This window comes from Osmerus eperlanus, chromosome 4 (assembly GCF_963692335.1).
Source record: "Osmerus eperlanus chromosome 4, fOsmEpe2.1, whole genome shotgun sequence".
NCBI lineage: Eukaryota > Metazoa > Chordata > Actinopteri > Osmeriformes > Osmeridae > Osmerus > Osmerus eperlanus.
The window spans coordinates 17,341,633-17,353,026 of record NC_085021.1 but is presented as its reverse complement, the minus strand read 5'-3'; the positions used below and the strand labels follow the sequence as shown (position 1 = coordinate 17,353,026).

At 39.0% G+C, this 11,394-nt stretch overlaps 1 protein-coding gene across 1 annotated transcript; it reads right to left on the bottom strand.

Moving 5' to 3' along the window:
• Positions 1–3,997: 3,997 nt before the first annotated feature.
• On the bottom strand, positions 3,998–11,292 carry si:ch73-236j9.2 (solute carrier family 35 member E2A). The gene is made up of 9 exons (XM_062459740.1): positions 11,117–11,292; positions 10,037–10,456; positions 8,364–8,499; positions 7,915–8,042; positions 7,627–7,747; positions 7,336–7,389; positions 7,139–7,211; positions 6,730–6,875; positions 3,998–6,603 (listed from the first exon to the last, which is right to left on the bottom strand). The coding sequence occupies exons 2-9, from the start codon at positions 10,311–10,313 to the stop codon at positions 6,378–6,380; spliced, it is 1,161 nt and encodes a 386-aa protein (XP_062315724.1). The 5' UTR covers positions 10,314–10,456; positions 11,117–11,292; the 3' UTR covers positions 3,998–6,377.
• Between the last annotated feature and the right edge of the window lie 102 nt (positions 11,293–11,394).

Sequence of the window (11,394 nt, the reverse complement as noted above, 5' to 3'; positions counted from 1 at the left end):
AAAGACCCTCCCTTACCATAGACATTCTTTATTATGTCTATGTCCCTTACCCTTTCACAGAGGAAGTAGTTTTTAACAACAGACAGGCAAGTGTTCCAGTATGGTTACAGTACGTCAACGCTTTACAAAAAATAGTCCAAGGACGAACCGTATTCTATGAGATAAGGGTGCTACTGCTATTTACAACTAGTCACAATTTAGATCTGGGAGCATGAGAAGGCACACATCTCATTCCAAATTGCTTTGAGACTGTATGTAATCATTGTAACCACGTCATTGGGTGTGCTTTGCCTTCGGCAAGGGAACAACCTTTGTTCTCTCACATATATATTTGGGTGTGCTCAAGCCTTCGGCGAGAGCACAACCTTTGTTCTCTCACATATATATTTATTTATTTATTGTGAGAATGCTGTTAAGCATTCTCACTATTGTTTTCCTGTTTCTCTTTATTATTATTATTATTATTATTATATCAACTTCTTAGTTCTTCCGCCGTTTTTTGGCCTTTAACTCGTTCTGCATACTTTAACCGATTCCTACAACTTTTGTATCAAAACGTTCAGCTCCTTCAGGAGATGATGGCTATGACTTTTGGTATTTCTCACTTTTATACTTTTTAAGACATTAAGGTTTTTGTGCAAATTATTCTCCCATTAAAAGTAATGGTAAATCCTTTCAAATCATTAAAAAGCTTCCTCCTCTTTCAAACGTAACTACTTCAGCTTACTTTCAGCTAGAGACACCATTCAACCTTTAAAATGTTCACAAGACATTCAGCTATTCCCAAATGATTCAGCTTTTTCAAATGTTCAGCCGATTTTGAATTATGACAGTTTGAAATACATTAAAATGTTTGCTCCTTCTTGATTTTTATGAATGAGAGTGGCACACTCTGCTTGCTGCTCTTTTTCTGATATTCAATTAATTTGTCAAACAAATTCCTCTAACGTTCATATAGTTTAACTTACAGAAACAAGTTATACCTTAAAATGTAGGAAAAATTGTCCTCTTTCAGCCAATGTAACTACTAAAGAGCTCACATTTACAGAATTTCAGCTATGAGCCTTGAAGCGAGAGCAGCCTTTCAAATTCTCTCACTAACTTCAATGGAGAGGTGAGTAAAATCAGTCAGAGAAAGCAAGAAGGAACAATATTTTGAAACTGCCGATAGAGTCGTATTTCTGACCGCACAGACATATAAAGGACATCTCTGGTTTCGGCAGAGTCTTGGGTCTCGGAAAATATCCTTATATTTTGGATTGGACGTATAGTTTTGCGTCTAGGTCAACTTGTTTGAGGTGTGGATGCTAGGTAAATGTTCGTTTTTCTCTCTGCCTAGCTCGTTAGCTATCACAGCTGCGCCATCACCGTGGCAACCAAACAAACAAGCACCAGGAAAGCAAAAGGAACACGTTTTTGAAACTGCAGGTAGAGTCGTATTTCTGACTGCACAGACATATAAAGAATATCTCTGGTTTCGGCAGAGTCTTGGGTCTCGGAAAATATCCTTATATTTTGGATTGGACGTACAGTTTTGCGTCTAGGTTATCTTGTTTGAGGTGTGGATTCTAGCTACATTTCTCTTATTCTCTGCCCTCAGCGCATTAGCAATCATAGCTGCACCATCACCGTAACGACAGACAAGCACCACTCAGTCTCTCACACAGGTGATTGGTACATTTACTTGACCATGAGAAACACGATTACTAGCAATTGTCGGTTTATACCAATAATACGATTACTCCGTTTACATGTGTAATTAGTTATGCGATTACTCAATAAACGCGTCTACATGATTCTTTTTTATTAATCGTTGTATGCTCCACGGACAAAACTTGCGCCATCATCCTTCTGCAACAAAGTGTCGCCGTGTCTTCCTGTATCGGCCCTACTGCTGTATGTTTCATTCCATCAACACATTGAATCCTACTAAGAAAGCCGAGTAAACGCACTCAATGGTAGGCTACATCTGCTACTGCTATTACTATCCCAACTATAATTTAATCTGTTAAATCGATAATATTCTTGTTACGACTAGCTAGCCTACTTCTTCTTCTGTTTAACAGTTCAGCTTTCAGCTTCTCCCACATTGTAGGCTATTTTAGCTCTTAGCTTTGTTAAGATGATGCAGTTCAGCTTCCACACTGCCTCTTTTGTGTGACTCACACATTTTTGAAATTCATTTCAGCTTGCGGGTATTTTCTCATTTCTCACTTTTATACTTTTTAAAATATTAAGGTTTTTGTGCAAATTATTCTCCCTTTAAAAGTAATGGTAAATCCTTTCAAATCATTGTTGGAATGCTGCTCCAGTCCCTTTCAAAAATACCTTTCGGTTGCTTTGAAGCTTCAGCTTATAACTTTCTACTAAATGTTCACTATTTTCAGCTTTTTTAGCATGGTCAGCTATCCCCATTCAGGTTTTCAGCATTCTCACTGCTGTTTCGCAGGAACAGCCGTTTCTAGTTATTGTTTATTTTCGCCCCCCTAAGGATCAGTCAATATTTGGACTACATACACAACGGCGGTGTCAAAAGGTTCGTCTTGGTAGCGATTGCGTTGGTTGTATTTTTATTTACGTTCAGTTGCATGGTTTAAGTAGAAATTGCGTTTTTGTGGTGAAAAGTGAAGCTAACGGTGGCTAATTTGCTAGCCACAGTCACTGACGTTACTAACGTCACTACGTCACTAACGTCACGAAAACACACGTGACTACCTGTAGCAGAACATTCGTTTCACGTCTGTTAACATGGGGGATAGCTAGGCTAACTATAGCTTTACTGCAAGGCAGCTGCAGGAACGCCACAAGCAAAGAGGCCAGGGTGATAACTATTTACTCATTTTACTTTGTGATGTGAAACACAATTATGAAATGTAATGTACAATATTAGCTGATATTATTAAGGAAGGGGCCCACATCTACTTTTGGAAACGGTAGTCTACTATTTCACTGAAGCATTAGCATCATGACATTAGCCTCTGTTGCCCGGGCAACACATACTACAGTGGTCTATGATGCATCTGTTTTCAATCTTTAAAATAAACATTCCTCACAAATACATTTTCGTTGTAGGATTTATTATGACATTACATTACAAGTAAACGATTTGTGGGTGAAATTATCATTACCTGTGGTTTCAAACCAGTGTACTGTAGCTCACTGCAACGCTGTAGCCTACGCGAGACACTACAGTACAAAAACATCTACACATGTTCGGCACTCCCCTTACTTAAATCAAAAGTCTAACTACTAACCTGAACTTCATTGCCACAGCCTAAACTTTGTCAATCTGTTCATGAAAATAATTAATTTCAGCCTAAACCGTACAACGGAACGTTAAATCCAATTCAACCAACACAATCGCTACCAAGACAAACACAGCAATAGTCTAGTACTGTACTGTAGTAGTAGAATTTACCGGGGCAGCTTCTCCACACAGGGCTATATCGCATTTTGCGTTGTTACTGACAATGATCGCTACCAGTGAGCTTTTTATGAATGAGCGATTTTCCACTAAATAAATGTCAAGCTTATTTACGTTTTTGGGGGCATATTTTCAGTTAGCAGATGGTACTTTTTGAATCGCGATTCCATCTTCTACTGCCGGTAACGTCGTAGAATAATCTTCAAAGGGGGTTCTTTATTAATGAATGAATGCAATATGAGTAGGCTAAATGCCTGAAAATATCATGAGAAGGGAAAAACTTAAAATGACGTTTAAGTCATAGAGATTAGGTCAATTTTTACACCGGTCTGCCAAATTTATTCGTTTTGATTCAACGTTGAGGCTGCCTCTTGCAGGGGAAATGAGAAGACATCTATTTCATTCTACACTTCACTCGTATTTTCAGTTGTAAATGAGCATAAAAAAAAAATGCTTTTAAATCTATGTAATCTTTATAAATAATAAGTATGCATTTTTATATAAAATATACAGAAATATCAGTTGTAAAAATGTCATTCAAAAACGGACCCCTTTGCAACCGACGCAAGCAAGCACACCCTACAATTTCCCCAGAAATTGTACCCTCTCTAGTTGTAACCAGTAACAGTACCTAAAGATAGATAGCCACCATTTCTGATCAACAAGATTATGATTGCGCCCCCACATGGGATAGTGCTGAACTGAAGTTTATACTTGACTACACTCAAGTCATTGTTATCCACTTAGAAAAATATTTTTATTTTAAAATCAAATGTATTTTGTTCATAGTCTGTTAAACATCACACATCGATTCAATTCACAATTCTGCAAAATATATAGTTCATGACTTCTACACGTACTGAAATTACAGTACATCCACCTAAATGCACACTTACCGTCCTTCCATGGACTTAATAGATGACTATTATTAATACAGTATTATTAATACAGTATGAAAAAGGGGTGCATAATCAGTATAAACCTAGTTCATACACAATGCAATCTGCCCAATGTATAAAGAATCTAAGACACTTGTCACGAGCAATACTTAGGCAAAATGCTCTCAACATATAACTCAACATGAGGTTTAAGTGGATGGCTAAATGGTCAACTGGGAGTATTGACTTTTTTCTTGTTTATCCCTTTCAATTTGGTTTGAGGTTCAACTACTGTTCCATTATCAGCAACCCCAGCTTAATATTCAGAGGCAAGATAGTTTCCCTGAAATCCAATTTAAGAATTATGAAATGTTTTTTTTGATTAACATAGTCTAAAACATTCACAGTATTCTTATCAACAACAATCCATCAGTGGAAAGCACATTTTGGCAAGAACAAACAGAACAACCCCAAACTGTACAAGAACAGCTGTAAAAAGTACGAGTTATGTGCAAATAAAATAGAACAAAGATAGAAAAAAAAATCTAATTAGCAAGATTACAAAAGTTGACAGTCTTGTCCACATCAAATACAGTAAAAAAAACTCATAATAGTAGTCATGTACAAACATGAGTTCAGTGATATTATAGCATCAAGTTGTTGAACCACATTTTTGGAAATATACATACATTCAAGTACAATTCAAACAAGGAAAGGGGCACATTTTTATGACAATTTCCTCTCACAAAGAGGGGTCCGTTCTGTTTAATACCATCCAACTTTTTCATTTCAAGCCATAAACAAAATAACCCAGAACTCATTTCAGCCAGAGATGAATGATTGAAAAAAATTCAATAATTACAGTTATAATAAAAGAGATTGACCATGACCTGAGCAACAGATAGCATTGGTTCAGTTTAGTGGTTTATTAGTTATTCATCACCTGTAATAGCAATTTCTTATTTCAAATATTTAACAATTAGGAACTGTGTTAATGTATTGACAAAGCCAAGCATCTTTGGAGATGCAACAAAAGAACCCGATTGGAAAGCAAACATATTTAACACACAAGACATGAACATGGTTGAGAACATTATCACTATCAGAGTGATCAAAATACACACAACAATTAAAATACAGAAACAATGAGACATTTAAAGAAATTGAAAAAGACCAGTAGATAATTGGTTAATTCTCTGCTCTGAACTAAAGGTATATGGGACCATTGGTACCTCATAGGGGAACAGATTTTGGTCCATCAAATTCTCCAAAATAAATGGTCTGTGTTCTAATGGTTGCAAAATTGTGGAAAAAAAATATTGTGAATAAAATAATATTTACTCTCCTATAGGAAAGTAGGTAATTCACCTATGTCGCAAGCTGCTGTAAAACGTCTGTGTCAAAGAGAAGCTAGCTAAGGCTAACAGTTAAAAGACAGCTCTCTGTACCATATCTTGAAGGCAGAGCACAACTTTAAAAAATATATGGTGCCAAATATGTTGTGAATATTTCCTTTGAATGTATAGCTTTTTGGTGAATAGATGCAATAAACAAGTTGGGTGATGGATTTCTTTTCACATTCTCAGGAACACATTTTTTGTTGTGTTGTGCCCATACCCAAACATCTTAAGACATACATGTATAAAGGCAAGTGAGTAAAAAAAAAACAGACTTGCACTGTTTCTATAAAACACAAAATCAAATGAGAAATCCTGAGTTATAAGCCTCCATTAATATGAATAAACAAGTTCCACAGGTTTGTATGGTAGAACAAACCTTTATCAAACGTAGACCTATAAAAACAACCAAAGGCAAGTTCACATTGGAACCAAAGCATGAACATACGGAATGGTGGTCAATACCCGGAACCAGGAACTCAAAAGGATGTTTCTAGTCAGTGAAACCCAATTGGCGACTAGTTCCATCTTCCTTACCTCTTGCAAATGTTACGTATGCAATTCATTTGTTTTGACAGCATCATCAAGGTTAATATTTTTCCAAGTTGAAAGAGATGCATAGACTTCCCTTCTCTCAATCTTGTTGGTCAGCTTTCCCCCCTTTCAGTCTGGAGCAGTCTAGGACTGGGAAGCTTTAATGTCATGGTCTTGCAGCAGAGGCTTCTGGGCGTGCTCAGAAGCTAGAGAATACAAGATTTTCCTCTGGATCTGCTTGGCCTTATTGTAAAGCAGTACTCCAAAGAACACCAAGACTGTGCCGAAGGCACTAAGCACAGTGATGTGGTTACTGAAAACGATGATACTTAGCCAGATGGACATGGCGTGTTTGACTGTGCTTGCAACACTGTGAGGTAGAGACAGACAGTGACTTAGTTAATAGAGCAAAATGTAAATCATTACAGTAATGCTTGACATTTGACATTTAGCCGTTTCGTTTCTCAAAGTGAAGGCAGCCAACTCTGTCTCCTACCTGAAAGTGACGGGGGAGATGCGTCCCATTAGTGCATAGGCAGTAACACTTTGGAGATGGAAAAGGGCCCCATCAAACAGCAACAGCAGAATAACATCCTGACTGAAGTTGAAGCTCTTCCCACTCTTCCCAATCACTGGAATGTCCTGTGAGTACATAAGAAGAAGCACATGTCAGATCTGACACCCAGGTGACATTTTTTGGTGAATGTTTTAAGTGTGTGTTGAAACTGATTATGTTAATTGTATTTTTGACAAGAACACTAAGCACAGAACCAATACTAGCATTTTTGGTACACACAAATAGGTGGGGATTTAGTGGGAAATTAAACCAATTCCACACAGCAGACAGTTAGCAAGGCAGCATACACAATATAAACTTGAAATAAAATTGAGGTTATTTGACATACCAGGAGAAAAATCCAAGCAGGTATGAGCATTATCACTGCAGCTGCGCTGGTGTAGAATTGCAGTTCTGGAGGACTAAACATGAGACAAACAAGCAGCATGTAGTACTATGCAACGAAAAATAATTTGCACTAAATATACACGCTCATCAGCAATTCCAAAATCTAAGTAAATAAAATAAGTAAACAAAACCACTTACCTGAATTTATATGTGTCCCCACTCAGTAGTTTTTTAGAGAATACATTCTGTAAACTGAAACAAATAACAAATAGGCTGGGGTGGCAAGTGGAGTCGTCGTCGTACTGATGTCACATGATGGAATTTGATATAAAATAAGTTATTTTTTGGGTGTTTGTGTGTGCGAGCACTTGACCATGTGCGACAGAGATAAAGGAAGGCATAGAAAGAGAAAGTGATTACATGGCAAATGTGTGCGACTGTTTTGGTGGAATGCATAGTATTGCATAGTATTAGGGTAACACACAGTACCAGTCCATGATGTTGGTGGAGAGGGCTGCAGAGAAGCCCAGCATGTTAAAGCTGACCTCTGTTGCTGTGCAGAGGGCGAGGCCAGCCATGACAGGGAAGAGAGATAGGTTCACCCACAGCCCTAAACAAGTCCACAAACAAAGTGAATTATCTTCGAGTCAATCAAAACTGCCTGAGCAACAGCTCAACATGTGGTTGTATATTTTAGGTAGGTTCTCCACTACTACACATACTAAGCAGTATGAATATGTAGGTCAGGGTCATGTCAGGATCTTCTGTGAGTTGTACCTGTGTATTCCCCTAGGATGAGTCGTGACATAATCACAGTGAAGATGGGGGCAGAGCTCTTCACTGTTTCTGCAAAGGACACCGCCACATTTTTAAGACTCACCAGTCCCAACACCACAGTAGTAAACCTGTGAAACAGGAAAGATGGAAAGCATTTGACCTCGCCCTTTCCACGCCTTGACACAACAAAGGTACAAAAAAGCTGGTCACTTTCTGCGATTGTATGTAAAACTAGTATAATCAGTGAGCGGAGACTGTCCTTTTTTCCTACTGACATAACCCTTTTAACTGCCACAGTTACAAAAGTTGATGACCATAGCTTTTCTATCTGTGATTAATCATGATCATATTGCATTGAAACCACTTCTGACAATTTTTTTACAGTAACACCACAACTGACTGAAATCTCAGTCAGTTATGTCTATATTATTTTGTGCTTAGAGACCCACCTCATGAGCCCTACAAACAACATGATCATGAAGAAGTTTGGTGGGAACTCTGCCCTGGGCTTGTGCTTGTACAAGCAGCAAGGCACAAACATCTTGAAGCAGCCTATGACAGTTGTGGACAGCATTTGAACCGCACCTGCAAATATTCATACAATGAAAATATTTACTTGCATTGTAAACATTTAGAACCTATGTTTTAATACAACACACTGCTGACAATGTGCATAAAATAAGCATTGAAATTCCAGCTTTCCTATTCATAAGAATAGGAAAGAATTTCAAATTAAAATATTTGTAAAGCAGACAGCATTGAGTTTATCCTCTGCTTATTCTGATAAGTAGTGACAATGGACAGAATAATACCTCTTTTCCACCAAGAATCATGTTTTACTTTAATTACCATGTCAGTGTTTCCCCTAGGTTTACAGCTTTGGGGGTGGGGGGTGGGGGCGGCGGGGTGGGGGCTGCGGGGTGGGGGCGACCATGTAGAGACATAGTCGCCTGACCATGTAGAGACATAGTCGCCTGACCATGTAGAGACATAGTCGCCTGACCATGTAGAGACATAGTCGCCTGACCATGTAGAGACATAGTCGCCTGACCATGTAGAGACATAGTCGCCTGACCATGTAGAGACATAGTCGCCTGACCATGTAGAGACATAGTCGCCTGACCATGTAGAGACATAGTCGCCTGACCATGTAGAGACAGAAATGACATGCCGTCGTGTAAATAAGATAAATAACATAAGGCCATTTAGTTTGTTTAATCAAAGAGCAAGGTATAGACCTGTTTTATAGGAAAGGTAACAATATTACAATAACGGTAGCAATAAATAAATCATTATTTATTTATTTATTATTAACTTGACATTCCAGGGGGGTCGGGGGGTGCCGTTGGGGGGACGGGGTGCCTCCCTAATATAATGGTAGGGGAAACACTGTGTTCATAGTAAAAAGCCATTTAGCACACAAGGAGAGCTTCTACTTATTTTCAACATCACTAATCTATATAACTATAAGAATTATAAATTACAATTATTCAGTCAATGTATGTTGTTGTCTTTACGAGAGCCCGTATACGGAGAGCCTGTCCACTCCCTATTAAGCCCCATTGTACCGAATTTGGTGACAGTTCCACCAGAGTTCCATTGGGAGTGATCGCGGGCGAGTGCAAAATGATGGGAGTCTATGGAGCTAGACGGCTACATTTGTCTCTTTCGCCTGATTGTCGTTGAGAAATCTCAGATTTGATTGCAGTTTTTGCAAGTTCAACATGGATTATAGGTCTAAATTTGAATGAACAAGTACTTATGTCCTTTCGATTTCTTACAGGGTGAGTCGTTGTTGCCCATAACACGCTAGCATTCGGCTAATGAACGCTGATTGTATGACGTCATTGACATTTAAAAAGGCTTTTTAGAACAAAAAAGCGACATTAAAAAACACCCAGAAGTGTGTATTTTCTTTGCCTCGCCTTTCGAATGCAACATTCAAATTACTAGACAAAAAATTATATCCTGAGAAAAGTGGATTTTGAGGGGTATAGCTCCTTAGACCTTCATTCATTCTGCACTCGCCTGTGAGCGCCCTCATATGGAACTGCAACCAGTTCTGAAGCCGGAAGTTTCCAGAGTGGCAGTTCTCCCCTTATTAGACATTCTCTGTCCTTACCTAACATGCTGGGTTCCCCTTCCAGCAGCGACAGGATGTACTTGTTGAGGAAAAGTGTGCAGAAGCTGAAGAAGTACCAGAGGCCCAGATAGGCCAGGGACCGTGAGTTCCAGACCCCAGAGTCTGCCTCGATCACTGTGGTCTCTGTGATAGTGATCTTCAGTACACGCTCCCCTGACATACTCTCACTGCGGGCCAACACCACACGCTCCTTACTATTTCTGAACGGGGTGAGGAAACGCCAAAAAGAATGCCTCATGGGTCCTTCGTTGGCCATTTTAGTGCACCGTAACTCAGGACCACAGGTACCCAGCAGGTAAAAACCCAGAGGGGTCAGGGGGATGATTTCATGTCAGTCCACCACAGCTTGTGTGTCAGTCCAGTAGTGTGTTGAGCATGACCACTTGGGCACTCCCTCACCTGTAAAAACACACAAAATCAGGTTTTCCAGGTTGTCCCTACTCCCAACCTCTCAGACGTCTACAGCAAAGCGATTACACGCCGAGCCCGTTCCATTGCACGACCCTTCAAACCATTCTTCACATTGCTTCCATCAGGTCGCAGATAGGCTACAGATCCCTGAACTGGAAACGGACATTGTCTTATTCTCCCCTCTGCCCGAGCTTAATTTAACACAACACCCCGGTAACTAGCATCTGGTAAGGTGCTATTCATGTGCTCTATACAGACTGTGGCAACAAAGTTCATTGAAAAAGGACAATATAGTATCAATTTATCTATCTCATATCTGTCTCTCCATTCGTATAGGCTATACCCATAGGTCTGGCGATAGCAAGTAAGTTGCATCGACTATCTTGCATCGCTACAGTTTCGCATAATTTCCATTTGGATAACTATAGTTATGAGCTATAGCTCAATATGATATCGCTGTAAGGTGCAAGCGACAAAACTCGCAGCCAGGAAATGAAAAGCAAGCTTCTATCATAGAAAACTAGTGTTAGCACTAGCGTTAGCTACATAACACATTTTATAGCTAAATGTTAATCTAGTGTTCATGGTGCTGGATAATGACAATGACAGTTAAATTATCTCGATAACTGATTTAATCAAATTATTTACCTTATATAGTCAGCGTTAGGTTGAATATCCACTAGTTTCCACCGAGTTATGGAGGTAAACTCAACCCGAACTAGATTTGAAATCATCTAACACAAATAAATGAAAACCGAACTGGTCGGTACTCGAATGTTTCACTTGTTTTGGTGAACATGGGTGTAACCTAACCCAGCTAGCTTTCTAGCTAGCATTGTTATGCGAATTGTAACGCAGCCCAGTAATAAGGAAACAAAATACAGTGGTTGCCCTCTCACGGACAAAGATATTAGCTAGTTTTTATT

Bases quoted from the DNA above. Each gene is read 5' to 3' on its own strand.
- si:ch73-236j9.2 (XM_062459740.1), bottom strand. From the start codon at position 10,313: ATGGCCAACGAAGGACCCATGAGGCATTCTTTTTGGCGTTTCCTCACC. The intron at 7,748-7,914 runs GTACAACTCACA...GGACTTGTTTAG, and splicing joins CATCCTAGGGGAATACACAG to GGCTGTGGGTGAACCTATCT. The intron at 7,212-7,335 runs GTAAGTGGTTTT...TCTCATGTTTAG, and splicing joins GGGGACACATATAAATTCAG to TCCTCCAGAACTGCAATTCT.